The sequence below is a fragment of the Acipenser ruthenus genome, chromosome 16, assembly GCF_902713425.1.
Source record: "Acipenser ruthenus chromosome 16, fAciRut3.2 maternal haplotype, whole genome shotgun sequence".
NCBI classification, from domain to species: Eukaryota; Metazoa; Chordata; class Actinopteri; order Acipenseriformes; family Acipenseridae; genus Acipenser; species Acipenser ruthenus.
The window spans coordinates 19,744,766-19,771,616 of NC_081204.1; the positions used below are offsets into that span (position 1 = coordinate 19,744,766).

The 26,851-nt window shown below is 40.0% G+C and overlaps 1 protein-coding gene across 2 annotated transcripts in view; it reads right to left on the reverse strand.

The window, feature by feature from the left end:
* Window positions 1-408: 408 nt before the first annotated feature.
* LOC117963432 (U2 snRNP-associated SURP motif-containing protein-like) overlaps window positions 409-26,851 on the reverse strand; it is a 29,684-nt gene continuing 3,241 nt past the window's right edge. For both annotated transcript variants that reach the window (XM_058989001.1, XM_058989000.1), the window contains exons 8-24: window positions 26,458-26,623; window positions 25,488-25,699; window positions 23,719-23,762; window positions 22,387-22,491; window positions 17,953-18,019; window positions 17,419-17,591; window positions 15,760-15,922; window positions 13,902-13,981; window positions 13,697-13,784; window positions 13,119-13,247; window positions 8,544-8,721; window positions 6,395-6,496; window positions 5,704-5,770; window positions 5,087-5,240; window positions 4,705-4,815; window positions 2,752-3,017; window positions 409-1,227 (exon numbers count right to left, since the gene is read on the reverse strand). In XM_058989001.1, coding sequence (XP_058844984.1) covers window positions 1,101-1,227; window positions 2,752-3,017; window positions 4,705-4,815; window positions 5,087-5,240; window positions 5,704-5,770; window positions 6,395-6,496; window positions 8,544-8,721; window positions 13,119-13,247; window positions 13,697-13,784; window positions 13,902-13,981; window positions 15,760-15,922; window positions 17,419-17,591; window positions 17,953-18,019; window positions 22,387-22,491; window positions 23,719-23,762; window positions 25,488-25,699; window positions 26,458-26,623 — 2,232 coding nt within the window. In that variant the 3' untranslated portion in view covers window positions 409-1,100. The remainder of the gene's footprint in view (window positions 1,228-2,751; window positions 3,018-4,704; window positions 4,816-5,086; window positions 5,241-5,703; window positions 5,771-6,394; window positions 6,497-8,543; window positions 8,722-13,118; window positions 13,248-13,696; window positions 13,785-13,901; window positions 13,982-15,759; window positions 15,923-17,418; window positions 17,592-17,952; window positions 18,020-22,386; window positions 22,492-23,718; window positions 23,763-25,487; window positions 25,700-26,457; window positions 26,624-26,851) is intronic.

Genomic DNA, 26,851 nt, shown 5'->3' on the forward strand with positions numbered 1-26,851 from the left:
AATTACCAAGTAACTGCACTGATGACTCCACTCGTTAGTACTTCATTGTACTTGCAAATGAGTGACAGCCAAGCCTTCAAAATCGATTTCCTCTCCTTCTACTAGGACGAGCAACATCATCTCTGCTAACATGAACTTGTTTGGATGGTCAATACAATGCTAAGGAACACAATGATTCTTCTGCTACCAAGTCCCTTCCTGTGATGTACACCAGTCTTACTCCAGAGGTCTAACTATAAATCGGACATATGAAGTGATCAGGTACCAAGAAGCAAATAAAAAACCTTGAGCACAAAAAAGTGATCACTTTGTGAGAACAAACAGATCAGAAAATTTCCTAATCTTGGTTTGCCATGCTTTAAGATTAAGGTCATTCAGAGTTCATTTTGAGGTACAAAAGGGAGACACTGATAAGGGAACATGTTTATTTGGACAAGCACATGGATAAGAAACAAATGGCAGAACAAAGATGAATCCAAGACAACCCATTTTGTTTCCTTTTTTAAAAGAACAAAACAAAATAAAACTTTCAAATTGGGAGTGGAGTGTCAGATATGGGCATATGCTTGTTATTTATTATTTTTTTGATGTCAGGCCATAATGAAACCCCACATACTGTGTCCTTTCTTAAAAAAGAAATCCGCCACTTCTGATTGGATTTGGAAGTGCGATTCCTCCGAGTTAATGCGGAGCACACCTGGGACGATGGGAGCGGTATGAGCAGTTCAAGCCTACTTCCTGTTACCAGACTTCATGAAGACACATTTATTCTGAAATGTTACTGAAACATTCTACTTAAAACAGCCAGCAAGGTTTTTGACAGAAAAGAAAAATCGTTTTTACAATTGATGCCCCAAACTGAATTACAAAACGTACCAAAAGCTTGACTTGAATCAGTTAAGGTATGAAAATCAATCATTTTCTTGAAGAACAACAAGAAATAAATCCTACATGTATAAAATGGCTGGTTTTCCAGTCACTGAAGCAAGTGGAAAAGCCGTTCCTGTACATCACTGCTGGCCAGTGCTTACTCTTCTCAGTGCATGTACATCACTGCTGGCCACTGCTTACTCTTCTCAGTGCATGTACACCACTGCTAGTCAGTGCTTACTCTTCTTTGATTTTTTGTGGGAGCGGTGAGGTGATCGTGAGCTTGACCTCCACGACCTTCTGCCAGGAGACGGGGAGTGGGACCGCTTGGACTTTTTAGGTGACCTTGACTTTGTTCTATTAAAAAGGAGAGAGAGAGAGAGAGAGAGAGAGAGAGAGAGAGAGAGAGAGAGAGAGAGAGAGAGAACCTATTACAACTCAGCTGTTGAAAGTACATGTCTAATACAAGCACTACCCATACAAGTTAGGTTCCCTCTTGTGGAATTATTATTAAATTAGAATTTATATTAAACATCTAAGTGGAGATCAGCAGCAACAAGCTGTAATACAATAATAATATTTAGACACACATGAAGCTGGGTTCTCTGGTATTTCATAGTTAGACACATGAAGCTGGGGTTCTCTGGTATTTTTATAGTTAGACACATGAAGCTGGGGTTCTCTGGTATTTTCATATTTAGACACATGAAGCTGGGGTTCTCTGGTATTTTCATATTTAGACACATGAAGCTAAGGTTCTCTGGTATTTTCATATTTAGACACACATGAAGCTGGGTTCTGTAGTATTTTCATATTTAGAGACACATTAAGTTGGGTTCTCTGGTAATTTCATATTTAGACACATGAAGCTGGGGTTCTCTGGTATTTTCATATTTAGACACATGAAGCTAAGGTTCTCTGATATTTTCATATTTAGACACACATGAAGCTGGAGTTCTCTGGTATTTTCATATTTAGACACACATGAAGCTGGGGTTCTCTGGTATTTTCATATTTAGACACACATGAAGCTGGGGTTCTCTGGTATTTTCATATTTAGACACACATGAAGCTGGGGTTCTCTGGTAGTTTCATATTTATACACACATTAAGCCGGGTTCTCTGGTATTTTCATATTTAGACACACATGAAGCTGGGGTTCTCTGGTATTTTCATATTTAGACACACATGAAGCTGGAGTTCTCTGGTATTTTCATATTTAGACACACATGAAGCTGGAGTTCTCTGGTATTTTCATATTTAGACACACATGAAGCTGGGGTTCTCTGGTATTTTCATATTTAGACACACATGAAGCTGGGGTTCTCTGTTAGTTTCATATTTAGACACACATGAAGCTGGGGTTCTCTGGTATTTTCATATTTAGACACACATGAAGCTGGGGTTCTCTGGTATTTTCATATTTAGACACACATGAAGCTGGGGTTCTCTGGTATTTTCATATTTAGACACACATGAAGCTGGAGTTCTCTGGTATTTTCATATTTAGACACACATGAAGCTGTGGTTCTCTGGTAGTTTCATATTTATACACACATTAAGCCGGGTTCTCTGGTATTTTCATATTTAGACACACATGAAGCTGGGGTTCTCTGGTAGTTTCATATTTAGACACACATGAAGCTGGAGTTCTCTGGTATTTTCATATTTAGACACAAATGAAGCTGGGGTTCTCTGGTATTTTCATATTTAGACACACATGAAGCTGGGGTTCTCTGTTAGTTTCATATTTAGACACACATGAAGCTGGGGTTCTCTGGTATTTTCATATTTAGACACACATGAAGCTGGGGTTCTCTGTTAGTTTCATATTTAGACACACATTAAGCTGGGTTCTCTGGTATTTTTGGGGTTTCTTACTTTGCAGGTGACGAGTAGCTGCCTCCTCGTTGTCTGTCTGACCGATCCCTCATCTTGTCATCCTCTTTCTCCCGTTCTTTATCTCGGCTTCTCCCCCTGTTCCTTTCTCGCTCGTGATTCGACTCTTTACTCCGCCTCTTGTCCTTCTCCTTGTTTTTGCTCCTTTCTTCCAGGCGCTCTTTGTCTTTCTTCTCTTCTTTCTTGTTTCTGTCTTTTGACTTCTGGGATGTCTTCTCTCTCCTTTCCTGCTCATCTTTTTCACACTCCTGGAAGAAAATACAAAGTCTAAGAAAGAAAACCAAATCCTTAACTTTAAACCAGTGGTTCTCAAACTTTTTTGTTCGCGGACCACCTGAATTTTTTTTGGATCTCTGCAGACCACGCAATAAACAGTATAGCTGACTGAAAAATAAGCACATTGAAAAAATTGCTATAATACTAAGAATAATTGTAAACTTACCTTTATTTGTTTTAATGAGATGGGTTGGCCTGTTTCTGTGAGCAAAGTTATTTTAAGATTGGAGTTTTAAAGAACGGTTCTAGTTTACTTTTCATTAACACTAATTTACCGAGAGGGGAAAAAAAAAGTTTTATTTTTAAATTGATTAATTGACTTCCGTTTAAAAAAAAAAAAAGCAAGAGAAAGACTTAACAAGTCAACAACTTAGAAATCGAAGAAAACAAATTCTTGAGCAGCTGGTGTTTTTATTGATTTGATAAAACAAATAAATGGTAATCGACTTCAAAACAGTTTGTCTTGAAAATGTAAACGGTCTGTTACGATAACTCTATGCTTCAGTGTGTAATTCGGCTGGTCAAGAGTACTCCAATTTGTTATGTTAGCCTCTGTGTTATTCGTCTCAATCGCGGTAGTAATGCGTGGATAGTGAACTTTGTCTTTGCTTCCTTTTCTGTATCTTTTCATTATCAACAAAAATACATGATTGGCATTTTAAAATGCTTGGTCACTAACAAAGCTAACATTGCAGGTTATGTCAGCTCTGTTTACGGAGCAATTGAGACCAGCACGGAGGCTTCATTCATTTTAATGAATTACAATAAATGGAAACATTGAAAACCTCCAGTTTAATGGTTTACAAATTAAACTTGTTTTCACCGAAGCGGAATGATATACAATAAACTTGTTTGTTTGTTTTTTTGGAAAATCAAACCATTTTTTTTTTACTGCATCCGTTTTATAAATCGGCATAACAACACCCCAGGGCTTGTGCGTTGTGTTGCATTAACATACAGCTTTGCTGGTTGAAGACACAGCTTTGTTTTGTGCCTCCAACTACAGCTGCATGTTTATGCAACACAACGCACGCCCTGTCGTGTTATCCCTTACTTTACAAGCTGCTGTGTTGAGTGCACATGAGCGCAATACACGAAAACTTCCTAGTAAAGAATACATTTTAGACACTCCAAAACTACATATGACGGAGATCTTAAGACCTTTTTCTTTAACTTGTAGGAAGAAAATGCCTACATGGAGAATATCTCCATCTGTAGCTGAGTTTATAAGGTCTCAAATTTGGGGTTTGCAATGGATCTATAAACTATGCTGCCACTTCCTTTCCGTAATTATGTAACCTTTTCACAGACCGCCTGAAGGGAGCCGGTCCACGGACCACAGTTTGAGAACCACTGCTTTAAACAATGTGGAGCAGACAAGTAGATAAACGTTCCTTGATAAAGGCATTAGCCATAACATTCCACTACTGGATTTAGTTTCTTCTTGCTTAAGTCAAGGAATAAAGATGGCATACATTTGTAAATATGTTATCAGAATGAAAAACACACCACCACCCTTACTGTAAACATCACTAATCGATAAAGAAAACCACAGAAATAGTGCATCTGTAAGGAAAACTAACTAGATCTATATTTGACGAATGTACACATATTTGCTGCAGCCATGAATGGAGCTCCGCACAGTAAGAAACGGCATACCTTCTGTAAGAGTTTATTCCTGTAGTGCTCCACCTGCTGCTGAACCGTCATGCCTGATTTCCTGGGTCTTTTTCCTGACTCAAGTTCATCTTGGAATTTCACAACTTTTAACTGTAAAAAAGAAGACTCCATTAGTTAAGCAAATGTTAGATACCTTTTCTATTCTTCTTTAAACCACACATGGAACAGTATTGACCACTAACAACCATTTATTTCCCTTTTGTTGTGACTTGACATTTTTTTGCTTTGTATGCAGCTGTCTTCTTGTTAGTGGGCTACAAGCTACTTAAACTGAAAACCATCTACAAAACATCATCTTATTCATAAACAGGGGGGGTAAGTTGCTTTCCCGAGATGTTGGATGAGAAGTAGAAGTGCTTGCCTCGAGTTCTCGTAGTTTGGCCCTCTTCCCCTCAGACAAGTCGAAGAGGCTCTGTGGGGGCTTGGTGTCAGGCAGCTCATCTTTCTGAGGAGTGGAGGGCTCCGAGTCACTGCTGTCCTCTTCGGACTCCTCCGCATCCTCCTTCACCTCCTCCCTGCATAGCACCGGGGCAGACACACAGGTAACATGCATGGGCTGTGTCTTTACATTTTAAACATATGAATAGGTTTTTTGCCCCACCATCATCAAGCAATGCACAGAACTTGCTTTCTCAAGGCTAAGAAAAATGTGTTCAGAAATGTCCAGTGGTTTTGAATTGAGCACCACTTAAGTGTATTAGCAATTAAAGTGACTTCTAAAAGACCTTTAGGGGAAACCATAGTGTAGGTTACCTGTGGGAACGTGATTATGTCGTTGGACAGTCCCAAGGTGGCCCAGAGTCAACAGCAATGTGCTCTCGGAGTCAGTAATCTATCTAACTATAGACAGAGTCAACAGCAATGTGCTCTCAGAGTTAGTAACCTATCTAACTATAGACAGAGTCAACAGCAATGTGCCGCCCCCCCATATCTATCTACCTAACTATAGACATGAAAGCATAAAAAAACAAGGCTTACATGAGATTTTTCGATTCTTCTTCTGAATCTTGATTATCAAGCAGGTCCCATTTTGATTCTGTACTTGCTGTTTAATAAATACAAAAACACAGACCATCAAACACACAGGAAGCTGTATCATTATTGCACCCTCTCCATACACCATGCCACTGTATATTTCCACACTGCTCTAACCTGTATCATCAATTGGAAATGCACAGTTTGATTCGCTCAAAATGGAATTTTTAGACACACTTAATATTTTAAGATACAAATGTATCTAAAACAAACAAACTAAAACAAAAAAACAATAACAATTCAGTGTCCTTTGCCGAGAAGACAGTTCTCTACTTAAGAGCTGCATTCAGTTAAACTGTGATCCCTGTAATTCAGATCAGGTTGCTGAGTTATTTAAATCACAGAACAAGAGCAGTAAGCTGAAGTTGCCCATTCTACCCTAAAAGAATACAGTGTGTTCTACAATCAAAGTAATAATTCATTACATTTTCTAGAAAGCAGACTATAAAACAGACTACGATTATTGGCAAGTGAAATAGTTTAGTTGGCTAAAAACACTACCTGATGGAAGGCAGCAACAACAGACCAAGAAACATGAGCATGTTTTAAAAATCAGACATGCACTTGTGACGTCCTTGTGTAACCCGCCCCTCAGAACCCAGCATTCACAACAACGAAACAGTTTCCACATTACCATGTGCTGTGACCTCGGAGTCGTCAATCACCTCCCACTTCGACAGAGCTACCTTGGCAAGTGGAAGAGAGCTTTTCTCTTTAGTGCAAACTGCGTCATTTACTGAAATGCACAAATAAACAATTGAGGGTTTACTGTAGGGCATATTGAATATTTCATGAATCATAACAGCTCTATAAATATCAAATGAATACAGATGTTTTTGAAGGTGTTAGACATGAAGAGAAATCTATACACCCAGCGCCTATGCGCCATGGCTTTTGAATATTAAAACCATGAACTAATACCACCAAATCAAACTCAAATATGAGTTACATTTTTTTTTTATTTGGAATCGGTAATTATTTTTTTTCTCATTGTCTCCAAGTTGGAAAGCTCATTTTTTTTATTTCAACCCAGCTCACTGTTGCCACTCCCGCACTGACTCAGGGGAGATGAAGACTGACGCATGCGTCCTCCAAAAAGCGTGCCGTCAGCCATCCACTTCTTTTCACTCTGCAGGCCCTGCCATGCAGCCACCTCAGAGCTACAGCGACGGAAGACCACGCAGCTCCGTGCAACTTACAGGCAGGTCCGCTGGCGCCTGGCCAGTCTACAGGGGTCGCTGGTGCACGGTGAGCCAAGGACACTCTGGCTGACCCTCCCCACCCGGGCGGCACTCGGCCAATTGTGCGCCGCCCCCTGGTAACTCCCGTCCACGATCGGCAGTGGAATAGCCTGGACTCGAACCAGCGACCTCCAGGCTACAGGGCACATCCTGCACGCCACGCGGAGCACCTTTACCGGATGCACCACTCGGGAACCCCCATGAGTTACATATTTTTTATTTAACATTTAAACATATGGGGTTTGAGTTAAATCGAGCAAGTAGCGGGGTTCCAAAAAATAGTGTTCCACGTCCCCACGTGTTGCTACTAAATAAATAATGTACCTGTAATTTCTTTTCATTGTTTAACATCCAGACACCTTTTTACACTTATAACTTTAAAGTCTATTTTCAAAATGGCCGCTCTAGCACACTGGGGTTTGAGATCTGTCCTTTAAATCAGTGGTTTTCAACCCCGGTCCTGAGGACTCACTGTGTCTGCTGGTTTTCATTCCAACTGAGCTCTCAATCACTTAACTAGACCCTTAATTGAACTGATGCTTAACTGTGCTTACTTAAACTGTGCTTACTTACTGTGCTTAATTAAACATTTTTAATTGTTTTCAGCTCTTGCAGATTGTTATGCAAGTTAGCTAAAACATTTTATAAGTAACTTAAATAAAAACCAGCAGACACACTGGGTCCCAGGACTGGGGTTTAAAACCAGTTCTCCAAAATCACTGCAGGAAGAGCGATTAAGAAAGAAAAAAAAAAAAAAGAAAAAAAACCACATAAGTGTTCCAGCCTTTCTGTTCTGTACCACACCATGGATCGTTATTAATGTGTTACCTGTTGCACAATGTGGGCAATAACCCTAACACTATTAGTGCACTAGAGCGGACATTGTGAAAAGAGCTTTGAAACTGACTTTAAAGTTATACGTGTATAAGTTGTCAGGATGTTAACAATGAAAAGAAATTACAGGTGTGTTATTTAAACAGTTGTAGGACGTGTAACGCTGTATTTTTCAGAACCCCTCTACTTAATCTTTAAGCTTTACTCCAATGCAAAGGTTGTTTTGTTTTACATTTAGACCTGAAACTACTCAGTTCTGAAACAAGGTTTTTATTTGACTGGGAGCACATTTTAAAACTGGATCGACAGTGAAGTTCCTCTGGCTCACAACATGCTGTGCAGAGCTATATTGTTCCTATATGACTGTTAAACAAATTCAGGAGCTGTGTAAGTCTATTGTAGTATCTCACCCAAAACTACCAAAATGAAGTTACTTTTGCTTTTGAATACAAGAACAGTGTGTGATAAATATCGGGCCATATTTTCAAAGAGTTTACTCCAGTCTTTAATTAAATCCAGTTTTTTGAAAGTTGTTGTTAATTTTACACAACTAAACCAAACAATTAAGTCATATCTTTCAAATTCTTTTCTGCACTCTTTAGATGTTTTGTATCTCACTGTGTAACATTAGGTTAAATAAAGGAAACGCTTTGAACATAAGGCCCATTCTATTTCATGTTCAGGCAGTATTTAAAAGGTTTAACATACAAGGCATCCCATCGATGTCGTCAATAGCGGAGGTGAGTGGAACTCCGTCGATGTCATCGACTGGGGCTCCGTCCAGGGAGGTTGCGTCCCAGGGCATTCCCCGCAGTGGAGAGCCGTCTACGTTCTCCAGAGGAACCCCGTCCACGTCTTCCAGAGGAGCACCATCCAAATCAGGAGTCTGAAACCATCAGCACAGTCAGCATGCAGTGATATTCTTGAAAAATAACAAGTTTACTGCACTGTGGTTACTTTTCTTTCTACATAGCTGAAGAAGGGCTTTGTCTGAAACATTAAGAAATAAATAATTACATTAAAATGTTTGTACACTGTAGTTATGCCTCCTTTCAAATGTGTGTGTGTGTGTCTATACACATTTTTCATGACTCGGACTCGAGTCACAGAGCAAAAGACTCTGACTCGACGGAGATATTAACGCCGAGTACTTTTTTATTTTCTATTACACGAGTAATATTACAGTTACTAGGAAACTGTGCACAATAAAAACCCACTCAACAAAACATTATCCAATCACTGGTTAGCCCGTTGTCTTTGCAGCCAATCATAACAACAAATCCAGCTGGTAAACGTAAGGAGCCTGTGTGGTCCAGTGGTTAAAGAAAAGGGCTTGTAAGCAGGAGGCCCCCGGTTCAAATCCCACCTCAGCCACTGACTCATTGTGTGACCCTGAGCAAGCCACTTAACCTCCTTGTGCTCCGTCTTTCAGGTGAAATGTAATTGTTAGTGACTCTGTAGCTGATGCATAGTTCACACACCCTAGTCTCTGTAAGTCGCCTTGGATAAAGGCGTCTGCTAAATAAACAAATAATAATAATAAACACACTCCCACACAAACCCATCTGCAAATATCGCAGAGTGACTGAGTCAGGGCGCCCATGACAGGTACTGCAGTTCAGACACCGAGCGTGTGCACATGACGCATGGCTCGTGTCTCGCCGTGTCGTAAATGCCGTATCGACATTGTGAAGCCAAAGCAGGGTAATAACGCAAAAGAGTCGTAAGTGCTGTGTGTCGTAAGTCGAAGCGTCGTGAGTCGAGGAGTTCCTTTATTTGGCTTTTAACAAGCCTCTCTCTTTACTACTTTAAACTGTGTTCTAAGTTTTTTTAAGCATTGTAGAAATATATTTCTATAACCGCATTCTTGAATAATACGTAATTTGATTTTGCTGACCTCCCTGAATGTCTCCAATATAATTTATTTCTTTGCACTATCTCCACTCGTTCCAAGCACACGCCATCACTGTAACGTTTCTGTTTTGCAAAACAAATAATAAAAATAATACTAAATGTACTATTTAAGAACACACTACATACACAGTTCCGGCAATGTCTAAATCAGACTGGCAGATTTTACCTGAATTGAAGTCAAAGTAGATGCTATACTCGGAGGTAAAAAGTAACTTTAATTTTTTACCTGTGTAGTGTTATTTTCAGGTACATGTTAAGTGGTACTCCGTGCACTACGCTTGCTCGTGCATGCCTAAACGACTTCCGTTAAGAAAGCAGGGAAGCGCCCATTCAAATCTGGTACGTTATGCTGTTCTGTCTTTTACATCATTTTTAATGTAATTTATTATATTTTTCCATCATTATGAAAATAGTATACGAATATTTATTATATGCAACACATTTTTTTTTTTTTTACTTGTGCAACTTTGCAGTGGACTTCTCGTGAATTGTTTTTTCTTTTTAGAGAAATTGATTGTCTGTTTTCAGTTTAAGTTTGCAAAAAAATGATGTTGACAATAGGAAAACACCCATCTGATCGCAACTGATTGCACTTGTACCAAAATCTGACAGTGTACCTCTTTCTGACATTGCACAGATCAAGGTTTGGTACGCGTACCACATTCTAACAAGAATGTTTATTGGTTGGCCTCGTTTTGTATTCTGATTTCCACAAATGCACCTCATCGCTACAAAATGGCACGTAAACAAACGACAAAATGCGCCGCTGTTTCTCTTGCTACAAAAATTTGGAAACTGTTCGAGCTCTCGAAAAAAAACGTGAATCAGACACAAGTCGCTGAGCAATTTGGTTTTTCCCGTTCTGGTGAGTTGCTTCACATTCTGTTAAATAATTTTGCGCATGTCTTGAATACTGCTCCTGTACATGTATTCATAATTAATCTAGATCTGCTGCTGCATTTAACGTGTGTAGGGGTGCTGTGTTAATTTAATTTGACAATTTATTAACATTAGTATGTCTCTTACTTTATTATTATTATAGTTTATTAACATACAGTTGCCTATTGCTTTTCTCTTAATTCTGTTAACTTCATATGTTGATGCACGTGCGTCATGACAAGGAATACATATTTATTTATTTATTTATTTATTAATTCATATTGGTGTCTGGTGGTTAACGCCGTCTTAGAGAACACTTCGCTTATTTCCCAAAGGGTGTTCTCTTAGCCGAAGACTACTGGATATAAATTAGGGCTGTCAAGCGATTAATCTTAAGATTACAAATTGTAATCTCAGTTTTCATTGCATATTTAATTAATATATTACTGCATCCATCTCAAGTTTGGATTATTACTGATGCTATAAACAACAACACCAACACCAACCAGCCAAGCAGTTTTACGGCTTCCAAGCTCAGTACCAGTTGGAAATTTTGGCAAGCTGTAGCAAGTGTCAGCAACAGATCAGTTTTATGGAGCAATTCAAAATACTGCATTAGTTCATTATCTCACAATGTTTTATAACTTTAAACACCATAATAACCATGACCCTAGCTACACACTATAAGGAGTTAAGCTAATTTTACATTTAACCTTAAGGAGAGGTCAAAGGTCACAATCAAGGTAATTTTTGAATACAGCATACATGGGTTCCTAAATGTGTTGTATAGTAACCATAACCTATGTGCACTGTAAAGAGTTATAAGCTAGTTTTACATTTGACTAAATATTTAGAAAGGTTTTTAAAGAAATGCGTCATGTGGCCATATTGGTTTATGCACAAATACCAGGGATGATGATTGTCAGCTTTGGTGTTAATCAAATAAAAAATTTCTCAATGAAGCAGTTTTAAATTTATGAAGAAAACGTAGGTCTGGCCGTCATCTTGTTTTACGTAAGAACACCATTTTGCCATATTTGAATTCCATTGTCCCCAGGATGATACCTGCCAAGTTAGGAGTTAGTTGGTTAAACGGTTTGCAAACAGAAGCAGTTTGATGTTTGGGCGTGTTTTGGCGAATTTGGTGGCAGCCATTTTGATAGTAAAATGTATCACAGCAACTCCTGCAAACTTGAAGCGGGTTTGGCTGCTGAGGACATATGCGAAGATTCGGATCAATCGGTTCACCGGTTCCTAAGAATATTGTGAAAGGTTTTTCCAAAAAATGCATCAGGCCGCCATCTTGGTTGACACAGGAGTGCAATTTATTTTTTGCATCTGAACTGTAATCTACACGGGATGATACCTGCTAAGTTTCATGTACTAGTAATCATTTTATATTACTTTTTATTAATAACTTGAAATTGCCTAAGTAAAACAAAACATTCATGAGTAACAGTTATATCCTCCATAATTGTACATAATATTGTTTATTGAAATAAAACAAAGCTACAATGTTAAAGGGTCTGCAGTCGGCAGCTATCCACTTTTCAACAGCACTGGTTATAGTACGGTACTTAGCTTGATTCATGGGCTTGCAGTCATCGTCATGAATTTCTAAGAGTACGATGTCAAAAGTGACGGGTTTCATTTGTTGTTGACTGTAGCAGGAGAACTACTATTTTTAGAAATGAAACCATGTTTAGCACGCAGGTGCTACAGCAGACTAAATGCACTTCTGTAATACTGGAGCTCACTTTGACAGTAGATACAAGTAACCCTCTTTCTATCCAATGACCTAGCACTTTTTTTTTCTTTTTTTTTTTTTAAATAAGCTTCCCATTCACAAGTCCTTCAGGTTGAGTGCTTTTCTACATAATGCGGTACAGTGACTAATTTTATATTCAAACGATGACTACACTCATTCCTGGCATGCACTCGAGTGTATAAAAATGGTACAGCAGGAAATGAATAACGGTATGCCAAGAGGACAAGAGATTAAAAAAATGTATCTAATAAAAATGTACGCGTTAATCGCAGAAGTTAACTGCGATTAACTGACAACCCTAATTTTTATATATTACATTTTGAAAAAGCTCAACCCCCAGTAAAGATTATTTTCAGTGTTTTCCCGGAAAGGGAAAATTACAATGTCAGACCAGGTCCGACATAGGACCGCAAAGGGTTAATAAACAGAAGGGTGGTTCTTAGAGAAATGACAATAACTAGAGTTTTACACATTTGATTAACACAAAAGTGGTATCAGTGCATTGAACAAGATCTGTGTTTCTGGACCTCGAGTTGAGATGGCTAAAAAATGGGTTCTGTCTGAGTTAGAACTGCCTAAGAAGGTTTATAACACTCCTCGATTATGTGTCAGTTTTCTTAACAAACAGATTTGACCTATATGTCACGGTTTTTGTAGAATGTCAAAAAACAGGCACAATCTGAGGAATATGATGACTCATCACGTGTGTAGGACGGACATACCATAGATCTTTCCACTATCTCTTCTCCAGTCTTCACTAGTCCCAGGAAAATATTCTGTAACTGAATAAGATAAGGCTCTGGGTAGACAGCCCAGTCCTCCCACGCTCTGAAGCAAGCCATCACCTTTTGCTAAAAAAAAAAAAAAAAAAAAAAAGGCTTTTGGTTAGGAATTTCAACCGAAACGTTACACTCCATTGTTAGCACAAGCAATAATATCCCCTTTCCTTCTGATAACTTCATGATGTTCAACCTCCAATCAGACCATGTGACCTACAGCAAAGAAACCAGGATCGAGCAGCTTATCTAGAAGTGTTGTATTTTAAATATTTACATATCTTGAAAAAACACAAAATAAGTGAAACAATAAAATGGGGAATTCTCAGCACATTAAAATGGGGACCCGTAATACAGAGATAGGGAAATATCAGTCACACTGGTATTATAATGTATTAAACCTGATACAAGGGAAGAAAAAGCTTCTGTTGATGCTGTATTGTTAAAAGACTACTACCTGTGTACATCCAAGTTAAAGAGCTGAGGAAAGTCTTACTACAGGAGGCAATATTCTTTAAGTTTACCTTGAACTGTTCTGCTTGAAGTCTTGCCTGTATGTTTTTGTATGCCTCGCCAATATCATCGAACATTTGAGGGAGTTTTACCTCAAAGCTGAAAAGAAACAGATTTTTTTTTTTTTATCTCCACTCCACAGTTAACACAAATGTATAAAATCAAAGCTTTGCAAATCATGCCTACATGGAACTATGAAGGAAGAAAAACACTTACTATTTTCTATAGTAGGATGCATTTGTAACTTTGGCACAAGAGTTGTACAAAATGTCTGAAACCAAATACAGTCTTGCAATCTGTATAAAGAAGACAGGCAGGGGTTAATTATAATGGGAGAGAAACTGTACACACTGATAGAAGACAGCAGAAACATGCAGCAGTGCATTCTTGTTGGAAGAGAACACACTATGTGATGTGAAGCTAGAGATTCCAGTCCAGTAAGATGCTGGTACTGATCCCAATGCGTGTCTTGACCAGTACTAACTAACTGCAATCTCAAACGAAGCTCAGTTCATCCTGACCAGTACTAACTAATTGCAATCTCAAACGCTCAGCTCATCCTGACCAGTACTAACTAACTGCAATCTCAGACAAAGCTCAGCTCATCCTGACCAGTACTAACTGCAATCTCAAACAAAGCTCAGCTCATCCTGACCAGTACTAACTAACTGCAATCTCAAACGAAGCTCAGCTCATCTTGACTAGTACTAACTGCAATCTCAAACGAAGCTCAGCTCATCCTGACCAGTACTTACTAACTGCAATCTCAAACGAAGCTCAGCTCATCCTGACCAGTACTAACTAAATGCAATCTCAAACAAAGCTCAGCTCATCCTGACCAGTACTAACTGCAATCTCAAACAAAGCTCAGCTCATCCTGACCAGTACTAACTAACTGCAATCTCAAACGAAGCTCAGCTCATCTTGACTAGTACTAACTGCAATCTCAAACGAAGCTCAGCTCATCCTGACCAGTACTTACTAAATGCAATCTCAAACGAAGCTCAGCTCATCCTGACCAGTACTAACTAAATGCAATCTCAAACGAAGCTCAGCTCATCCTGACCAGTACTAACTAACTGCAATCTCAAACGAAGCTCAGCTCATCCTGACCAGTACTAACTAACTGCAATCTCAGACAAAGCTCAGCTCATCCTGACCAGTACTAACTGCAATCTCAAACAAAGCTCAGCTCATCCTGACCAGTACTAACTAACTGCAATCTCAAACGAAGCTCAGCTCATCTTGACTAGTACTAACTGCAATCTCAAACGAAGCTCAGCTCATCCTGACCAGTACTTACTAACTGCAATCTCAAACGAAGCTCAGCTCATCCTGACCAGTACTAACTAAATGCAATCTCAAACAAAGCTCAGCTCATCCTGACCAGTACTAACTGCAATCTCAAACAAAGCTCAGCTCATCCTGACCAGTACTAACTAACTGCAATCTCAAACGAAGCTCAGCTCATCTTGACTAGTACTAACTGCAATCTCAAACGAAGCTCAGCTCATCCTGACCAGTACTTACTAAATGCAATCTCAAACGAAGCTCAGCTCATCCTGACCAGTACTAACTAAATGCAATCTCAAACGAAGCTCAGCTCATCCTGACCAGTACTAACTAACTGCAATCTCAAACGAAGCTCAGCTCATCCTGACCAGTACTAACTAACTGCAATCTCAGACAAAGCTCAGCTCATCCTGACCAGTACTAACTGCAATCTCAAACAAAGCTCAGCTCATCCTGACCAGTACTAACTAACTGCAATCTCAAACGAAGCTCAGCTCATCTTGACTAGTACTAACTGCAATCTCAAACGAAGCTCAGCTCATCCTGACCAGTACTTACTAACTGCAATCTCAAACGAAGCTCAGCTCATCCTGACCAGTACTAACTAACTGCAATCTCAAATGAAGCTCAGCTCATCTTGACTAGTACTAACTGCAATCTCAAACGAAGCTCAGCTCATCCTGACCAGTACTAACTGCAATCTCAAACGAAGCTCAGCTCATCCTGACCAGTACTTACTAACTGCAATCTCAAACAAAGCTCAACTCATCTTTACGGTTACCTTTTTCTGCAGCGGGGTCTGTAAGATGGACAGTGATTCTGCAATACACCCCACCACCTCCTCCGCTGCCTCAGCCTTCTCCAAACAGAACACCATGGCATCTCCTATGTCCTCCTTACGAGGGCTCAGCCCTCGCAATAGGTTTTCAAGCTTATCTCTGTGTCTGAAACAAAACCATGGCTCAATTTAACAATCATGGAAATATAAAATAATCACTTAAAAAAGAATGTCCTGTGATGAAATGTTTCCATCGAGATGTAATAAGAACCACACATATCCCCTGCCAAGGCTTAAATCACCAAGAGATAGAAAATGCCAATGCACAGGTTCAGCAAACTTGGTCAGAGCTGCTGCAAATCGGCATGACGTGTCATTCCACTTAAAGCAATGAGGATTGCATTCTATGAAGCTTTTCAGTGGAGGTACACACACACTTCCCCAATAAAATTTGCTTGCCACTATGTGGACCAAGATCTAATGCCTCTTTTCCACTGTACAACCGAGCCGCGCTGGGTCCGTAGCGAGCCCTCGCGGTGCGATAAAGGGAGCCTGGGTTATTCCAATTTATTAACTCAGTTTGCCAAAAGATGCACAAACAAAAGTTAATAGACCAACGGTACCGTTCTATCTTGTATCACTATATTTTGTAAATATATTTAGGAATTTCTTTATACAGTAATCCACAAATCTTACTGATTATATCAGCTTACTAAAAGTTCAATTAGTTCTGTTGAAGGGGAAAAAAGAAGGTTTTAAAAATATGATTTGCCAAAAATATCCCGTTTAAGGACAGCTGTCTTTTTTTCCAGTTGTTTTTTGTTTGGGTGCTTAAAAAAAAAATAAAGCTGCGCGTATGCATGGTACAACTGTACAGTATTTTGTTTGACTTTTTGTAAATAAGTTTAGAATTGTTCGATTTTCCGCATTTGTTTTTCTTTATATTAATACAGATAAAGGGTGAGAAATCTGGTACAATTGTGTGGTTTTGAGTGTGAGTTAAGTGTACTATACCCGCGGTTTATGTTCATTTGCTTCTAATCGTCAGAAATTCGGACAAACTTTCTCATTTCTGACGCACGACTCTAGATCTTCCTGAACACTTCTATCTGCCCACAGAGAAACTAGAGCCTGCACTTCCACAGCGTCCCAAGGCTGTGCTTTTCCCTCATTACACTCGCTGCCCGGCATGTTGTTTGTTGTTTGTCTGAGTGTACTGCCTGACGTAACGTAATGATGAAAATCCTTAACTCCGCCCCTGCCTCGGCTCGTCTCGCAGCCGGATTCAGATGTCTTGTTAGGCTGGAGTTTCACAGTTTGGTTCTCACCTGGCTTAACAAATAGCCAGTGGAGAAGCACCCGTACCCGTACCGTACTGAGCCCTCACGGGTCGGATGTGCCAGTGGAGAAGCACCCGTACCCGTACCGTACTGAGCCCTCACGGGTCGGATGTGCCAGTGGAGAAGCACCCGTAACCGTACCGTACCGAGCCCTCACGGGTCGGATGTGCCAGTGGAGAAGCACCCGTAACCGTACCGTACCGAGCCCTCACGGGTCGGATGTGCCAGTGGAGAAGGGGTATTAGATTACTCTTAATTCATGGACTAAATAAAACCCAAAAGACTAAGACTGCAGTGTCCTTGTAGATCAGCTAGTACTTACTCTGCCTTTAGCTGGCCCTTTTTCAGCTCTTCCTCCTGCTGCGAAGGAGATGTGGGCTCGTCTTTCACCTCCTCCTCTCCATGAAGATAAGGATTTAAAAGCGGAGGCCGCCATATAGAGCCTCCTCGAAACATTCGGAAGTCTGCCGTTCTCCATTCATTCGGTGGGTCACCCTGACACCATAAATAAATAAAAATAAATAAATAAATAAATACATAAACCTGGAACCTACTGTTCTAATGCTGACAGTAAAAGAAACAGGGAAACTAATACATGGATTTACTGCAATACCTGTTATTTCATGCAATTTTAGTTAGTTTTTTTTTTTTTTTTTTAACTTATGTACAGATGATGGAACATTTTACAATTGTAAGAAGCCACCGATTCCATTTGGCAAAGTCATTCATTATTTTTTTAGACAGTGTTCTTCATACCATCAACAAAATTCGAAACAGGCATTTAGGAATGCGTGAACATAATTATTTAATGTCAAGTTTTTTTTTGGTCTTTATACATCTGGACTGTAGTTCTCACCTGAAGAATTGAGAAAAGCTTCCACCGATAATACACATGCTCCTGGCTCTTGTTTTCAAACAGGAATCTAAAAATATAAAATATCGAAGGTTAACAAACTCTCATTGGCAGGTTGTTTTTCTTTCCTGTCCAAGACTGTTGTATCGCACTGACCAGTACAACTTAGACTGACTAAGTCATCCTGTGAACAGTGTAACATAGACTGACTGACTCATCCTGTGAACAGTGTAACACATAGACTGACTGACTGACTCATCCTGTGAACAGTGTAACACATGGACTGACTGACTCATCCTGTGAACAGTGTAACACATGGACTGACTGACTCATCCTGTGAACAGTGTAACACAGACTGACTGACTGACTCATCCTGTGAACAGTGTAACACATAGACTGACTGACTCATCCTGTGAACAGTGTAACACAGGCTGACTGACTCATCCTGTGAACAGTGTAACACATGGACTGACTGACTCATCCTGTGAACAGTGTAACACATAGACTGACTGACTCATCCTGTGAACAGTGTAACACATAGACTGACTGACTCATCCTGTGAACAGTGTAACACATAGACTGACTGACTGACTCATCCTGTGAACAGTGTAACACATGGACTGACTGACTCATCCTGTGAACAGTGTAACACATAGACTGACTGACTCATCCTGTGAACAGTGTAACACATGGACTGACTGACTCATCCTGTGAACAGTGTAACACAGACTGACTGACTCATCCTGTGAACAGTGTAACACATGGACTGACTGACTCATCCTGTGAACAGTGTAACACATGGACTGACTGACTCATCCTGTGAACAGTGTAACACATGGACTGACTGACTCATCCTGTGAACAGTGTAACACACGGACTGACTGACTCATCCTGTGAACAGTGTAACACAGACTGACTGACTCATCCTGTGAACAGTGTAACACATGGACTGACTGACTCATCCTGTGAACAGTGTAACACATGGACTGACTGACTCATCCTGTGAACAGTGTAACACAGACTGACTGACTCATCCTGTGAACAGTGTAACACATGGACTGACTGACTCATCCTGTGAACAGTGTAACACATGGACTGAATGACTCATCCTGTGAACAGTGTAACACATGGACTGACTGACTCATCCTGTGAACAGTGTAACACATGGACTGACTGACTCATCCTGTGAACAGTGTAACACATGGACTGACTGACTCATCCTGTGAACAGTGTAACACATAGACTGACTGACTCATCCTGTGAACAGTGTAACACATGGACTGACTGACTCATCCTGTGAACAGTGTAACACATGGACTGACTGACTCATCCTGTGAACAGTGTAACACATGGACTGACTGACTCATCCTGTGAACAGTGTAACACAGACTGACTGACTCATCCTGTGAACAGTGTAACACATGGACTGACTGACTCATCCTGTGAACAGTGTAACACAGACTGACTGACTCATCCTGTGAACAGTGTAACACATGGACTGACTGACTCATCCTGTGAACAGTGTAACACATGGACTGACTGACTCATCCTGTGAACAGTGTAACACATGGACTGACTGACTCATCCTGTGAACAGTGTAACACATGGACTGACTGACTCATCCTGTGAACAGTGTAACACAGACTGACTGACTCATCCTGTGAACAGTGTAACACATGGACTGACTGACTCATCCTGTGAACAGTGTAACACATGGACTGACTGACTCATCCTGTGAACAGTGTAACACATGGACTGACTGACTCATCCTGTGAACAGTGTAACACATGGACTGACTGACTCATCCTGTGAACAGTGTAACACAGACTGACTGACTCATCCTGTGAACAGTGTAACACATGGACTGACTGACTCATCCTGTGAACAGTGTAACACATGGACTGACTGACTCATCCTGTGAACAGTGTAACACAGACTGACTGACTCATCCTGTGAACAGTGTAACACATGGACTGACTGACTCATCCTGTGAACAGTGTAACACATGGACTGACTGACTCATCCTGTGAACAGTGTAACACATGGACTGACTGACTCATCCTGTGAACAGTGTAACACATGGACTGACTGACTCATCCTGTGAACAGTGTAACACAGACTGACTGACTCATCCTGTGAACAGTGTAACACAGACTGACTGACTCATCCTGTGAACAGTGTAACATATGGACTGACTGACTCATCCTGTGAACAGTGTAACACATAGACTGACTGACTCATCCTGTGAACAGTAACACATGGACTGACTGACTCATCCTGTGAACAGTGTAACATATAGACTGACTGACTCATCCTGTGAACAGTGTAACACAGGCTGACTGACTCATCCTGTGAACAGTGTAACACATGGACTGACTGACTCATCCTGTGAACAGTGTAACACATGGACTGACTGACTCATCCTGTGAACAGTGTAACACATAGACTGACTGACTCATCCTGTGAACAGTGTAACACATGGACTGACTGACTCATCCTGTGAACAGTGTAACACAGACTGACTGACTCATCCTGTGAACAGTGTAACACAGACTGACTGACTCATCCTGTGAACAGTGTAACACATGGACTGACTGACTCATCCTGTGAACAGTGTAACACAGACTGACTGACTCATCCTGTGAACAGTGTAACACAGGCTGACTGACTCATCCTGTGAACAGTGTAACACATGGACTGACTGACTCATCCTGTGAACAGTGTAACACATAGACTGACTGACTGACTCATCCTGTGAACAGTGTAACACATGGACTGACTGACTCATCCTGTGAACAGTGTAACACATAGACTGACTGACTCATCCTGTGAACAGTGTAACACATGGACTGACTGACTCATCCTGTGAACAGTGTAACACAGACTGACTGACTCATCCTGTGAACAGTGTAACACAGACTGACTGACTCATCCTGTGAACAGTGTAACACATGGACTGACTGACTCATCCTGTGAACAGTGTAACACAGACTGACTGACTCATCCTGTGAACAGTGTAACACAGGCTGACTGACTCATCCTGTGAACAGTGTAACACATGGACTGACTGACTCATCCTGTGAACAGTGTAACACATGGACTGACTGACTCATCCTGTGAACAGTGTAACACATGGACTGACTGACTCATCCTGTGAACAGTGTAACACAGACTGACTGACTCATCCTGTGAACAGTGTAACACAGACTGACTGACTCATCCTGTGAACAGTGTAACACATGGACTGACTGACTCATCCTGTGAACAGTGTAACACATGGACTGACTGACTCATCCTGTGAACAGTGTAACACATGGACTGACTGACTCATCCTGTGAACAGTGTAACACATGGACTGACTGACTCATCCTGTGAACAGTGTAACACATAGACTGACTGACTCATCCTGTGAACAGTGTAACACATGGACTGACTGACTCATCCTGTGAACAGTGTAACATATAGACTGACTGACTCATCCTGTGAACAGTGTAACACAGGCTGACTGACTCATCCTGTGAACAGTGTAACACATGGACTGACTGACTCATCCTGTGAACAGTGTAACACATGGACTGACTGACTCATCCTGTGAACAGTGTAACACATGGACTGACTGACTCATCCTGTGAACAGTGTAACACATGGACTGACTGACTCATCCTGTGAACAGTGTAACACAGACTGACTGACTCATCCTGTGAACAGTGTAACACATGGACTGACTGACTCATCCTGTGAACAGTGTAACACATGGACTGACTGACTCATCCTGTGAACAGTGTAACACAGACTGACTGACTGACTCATCCTGTGAACAGTGTAACACATGGACTGACTGACTCATCCTGTGAACAGTGTAACACATGGACTGACTGACTCATCCTGTGAACAGTGTAACACATGGACTGACTGACTCATCCTGTGAACAGTGTAACACAGACTGACTGACTCATCCTGTGAACAGTGTAACACATGGACTGACTGACTCATCCTGTGAACAGTGTAACACATGGACTGACTGACTCATCCTGTGAACAGTGTAACACAGACTGACTGACTCATCCTGTGAACAGTGTAACACATGGACTGACTGACTCATCCTGTGAACAGTGTAACACATGGACTGACTGACTCATCCTGTGAACAGTGTAACACATGGACTGACTGACTCATCCTGTGAACAGTGTAACACATGGACTGACTGACTCATCCTGTGAACAGTGTAACACAGACTGACTGACTGACTCATCCTGTGAACAGTGTAACACATGGACTGACTGAGCCATTTGGTAAAACTTTCCTGCTGTTTTCCATCCTCCTTGAAGAGATCAGAACAATGGGGATGTATGCCATGCCCCCCCCCCCCCACCCCCACCCCCACCCCAGTTCATATTCCAACACATTGCAAGATGAGCACCATTACTCAGCGATTACCTGAAGTCTGGATTGCTCTTTTCCTTGTTCATGATTATAGCTTCAAACATGGGTCCTTCACGCACCACAAATTCAATCATTCTGTGGATAAGCCCTAATAGGTTCCTATTAAAAAAAAAAAATACAGAACATATTCATATCTTTTCATCTTCTGGCCTTGAAAATGTCTAATTCGTGAAACTGAATGGCTGCAAAAGCTACACTCACTGCCGACATGCTCCAGCTAACACTACAGTGAAATGCTTTTCAGAGGCTCCCTTAGTTTGGTGTAGTTCATGAGCTGCAGGGGGTCATGCAGTGTTTCCAAAACCAAAAACTGTATCTAATCCCACAGAAAACAACAAACTACAGAGATAGGTAGAACTATTTTTATGAAAAGAACATTGCTTACTACTATTAGCTACTACAGGCTTTGTTCTGCTGTAATATCTTTTTAAATGTATCAATACAATTAACTAACATAGAGCTATTGCAGTCCCCTGGTAATAATCAAATTTATATATATATGTTACTAATGCTGAAAAGCCACCAGTACATCCTAGAATTATTACTGTTATAGCTGAAACATTTGTATTTCAAGCCAGAACTAAGTGTTGCACATGAAAGCATAAGCCAAAACGTACTGCATCATTTTACACATTTCTTCTACAAGAATGTGGCATATCTCATGATTTGTTCTTTTATTACACTTGATGAACGTAGTTCTTAAAACAATCCGCAGGGCAAGCATTACCTGCATGCAGTACATTCTAAATACTGCTTACTTAATGAATATATTCACGAGAAGCTAGGCAGGCCCACACAATGGTTGTCATTCTACATGTTTTTTCAGGAGTTCCTTGAAGCATTGCAGCTATCACAGAACTTTACTCCAGGACTCCAGGACCAGCCACACTCATGACTATGAATAGCAGGAGTCCCCAATTCTCTGAGCAAGACATTGGAAGTCTCTGAAGTGACTAGCTGTGCACTTTAACAACAGAGCAGCTAACTATTTTAAACACACAGTAGAACTACATCTATTACACATGGAATTCAAGGGCCTTTAGGCCAATAAGGCAAAACCAATTCATAATGTTTATTTAAAAACTAAAAAAGAATATTTTTTATATATATATATTGTTTTCTGGTTTAGGGCTATGTATTTAGCAATCAATACCTTCCTTCTCTCTCAGCTTTTTACTGATTTCTTGAGATTGCTCGTAGGACTGGGGGGCTTCCTGGTTTAGACTCGTAACCTGGAATACAGGATCTTTTCCTTCTAAACTGTGTGTTGTAAGAATGCTGGTCAGTCGTAGTAGCAGTAGTAGTAAGAATGGATTGAAAGTGTACCTTTCTGTTGGGATAACCACTTTGACTACGGCTTCGGACAGAGTCTGTACGTGAAGTCAAATCAAATAGTAAAAATATAAAGAAAGTGAGTATATACAGGTGAAACACTGCAGGATATATATATATATAGCATCAAGAAAAAAAAAAAAAAACATTCACAAACTGCAATCATAATCTTAGTCGATCTGTTTTCTGTAGCTAATACGAATTCCATTACATACATATTATAATTAGGGCTTCTGTTTTTCGGGTTTTATTAATTGTATTTTTCGGTGTTTATTTTTAGCTATTTTCGAGTTTTATGTAAATCATTTTTTTCGGGGCTTTCGTTTTTTATATAATTTATGAAATTAGTGTTTTCGGTTACTTTCCAAAATGCTCGAGCATTTTTTTTTGTGTGTGTGTCAAAATATGTATAGTAACTCGACAGTACTTGCACACTTAAGTTGTACCTTCTTTCCTTTGCTGTCTTCCACAACGGGCACATTCTTCTGGGGTTTTTGTGTGTAGGCATTTTTGTACATTTCATCGCAATTCTGTTTTAACCCTTTGCGGTCCATTGTTGGACTGGGTCCGACATTGCAATTATTCCTCTCAGGTCCTTTGTCGGACTGGGTCCGACATCATTATAGCAACGCAAAAAACGGGTTTCTAGTCGTTTTTTCTCCAGAAAAAGCCGAGAAAACCATTCAAGTGGGAGCGACAGGAGCCGAGACAAGCCGATAAAAAAAAGACAAAAAAAAAAAGGCGTATCTCATGATTAGTCATACATGGCCCTGGTGTCAGATAACGGGGCGGTCGTAAGTAAACAAGCTGGCTGCCTGTGAATCAGCGCACAGAGAACACGGACATTTGCAGAGCTTTTTTGAGATGTTATAGTAATAAAATAATGACTTGGGGATTATTGAGGAGTTTGGTGATAAAACGAGTGATCAGGAGATGATTGATCGGTATGTACGACTATTATTTTTATTATTATTTATTTCTTACATAGGTGAAAGCTATATTGTTGATATGCAGGGCCATTTAAACCCGTTTGACTGTGGAAAAAAATACTTTTAAACAGCGCGTCTAAAATTAACTGCGCGTGTGAAAATTAATTAGACCTGACGTGCCTGACGCGCAATTAATAAATGGACTGCAAAGGGTTAAATCCTCCATGTTTTAACTGTAATACAGCTTTAAATCCCACTAACAAGCCTCCATCTTGATTGTAATCTTGTTTTAAATCTTGCAAGCAGTGTCTCCAATAGAAATGTAGGAATGTGCTGTCACTCAGTAGTTGGGGCGGGTTTAAAGTATTCAGAACGAATCAATGATAGATACAAGTCAGGAAGGCGGGACATTGCCAAGCAGCACAGGGAAATATATTTATTATTATTTTTGTAGTAGGTTTTATTTTTTAATGGGAAAAGGGTAAAGTCAACGTGACTAGATTAACCATTTCCACAGTTTTTCCAGTGTTTACTGGCTATCCACCGATTTAATTATTTTTTGTATTGGGGAGTGTTTTATCGGGTTTATCGGTTAAAACCGAAAATCAGAAGCCCTAATTATAATGAAAGTTCTATTTATTCCAGCAAAATGAATGTATTTCTTCTGACTTGCATACAAAAATTCTAATTAGAAAATAACACACTAAAGTAAGTGATAAACTGCACCCTACTAAAATGCAGTAGATCAACCTACCAAAAGTCCTGTTGAGTTCTAGTCTGCTCTAGATAAAAAGCATGCATAGACCTCTTTCCCCCATAACGTGGAAACACTACCTTGTCAAATTCTTCCTTGGATCTAGTAATGGGTGGTTTTGGCGCGTCCTGATTTCTGAACCTCTCTCGAGGCTGTGCGTTAAAGGGTAACCCAGATGGAGGGGGGGGTGTAGTTAGTTTCAGCACACCGGGAGGAACGTACAAAGGGTGTGGGGGGATGCGGACTGCCTTTCCCCAGCCCAGCTTCATTTCGAAGCCCATTACCACCTTGCCTGTGAATATAAAACCCACACATGAAAACCAAGTTTCTTTGAGTCAGAAGATGGTGTTGATAAAACGCAGAATGTGTGAAGGATGCAAGCACATACAAACCTGCTGGATGGTTATTATCCCTCATAGCATTTCATCAAAACCTTGTTTTTATTTATTTACTGAATTTATATAACGCTTTTCATACAAAAGTATCGCAAAGCACCGTACACAGCAGAAAAAGAGAACAAACCACAATATATTTGTATAGCATGTCACACATACAACTGCCATAATCAGACCATTTCAACATCCTATTTAAACAACAGTATACACAATACAAAAGCAGCAATTTTAAAGTTGTATTAAAACCCACCAAGATAAGAAAGCGGGATACCACACGTTTTGGGACACCAAAATAAAGTGCATTACAATAATCAATTCTAGATGAAACAAAGGCATGCATTAGTCTCTCGGCATCAGATACGGAAACAATGGGTCTAAGTTTGTTGTACAGAGGCCTTCATATTAACCAGTCTACTTTTGAAAAGGTATATTTCAAATAAATGGCAAATACTTTTCACTAAAAGTGTAGCAAATAAGGACCAGTGACAAATACTCTATAATGTGACTTTCACTGCCAGGAATAGGAGCACTTTATAGATATCAATGGAGCAGATATCAATGGAGCAGATACCAATGTGTGTGACTGCACTCAATGTATGACGAGAGGGTCAATGTTATTAATCATGCACCTGCTGATACACAGATAACCACTTACCATCCAGTGCCTGTAGTGCTCTTTCTGCATCTTTTCGGGTCATAAAAGCTACAAATCCACGATTTTTAACCCTTGTTCTCTCCTCGTCAGTCCGTGGCCACATAATCTTCACACTTGCCAATGGCCCAAACTTGCCAAACTCCTTACAAAGCATTTCTTCATTCATCTAGAAAAAAAAGATTTGTTTAAGTCTTGTGGCACAGTAAACACAGTTAAACAAACAATAGCTTTATTAAAACATTTCCCCAAGATATAGCCTTCATTAGCCAGAACTAGAAATAAGCCCCCTTGACCTGGATTCTATATATACAGTATATATATATATATATATATATATACACAATATATATATATATATATATATATATATATATATATATATATATATATATAT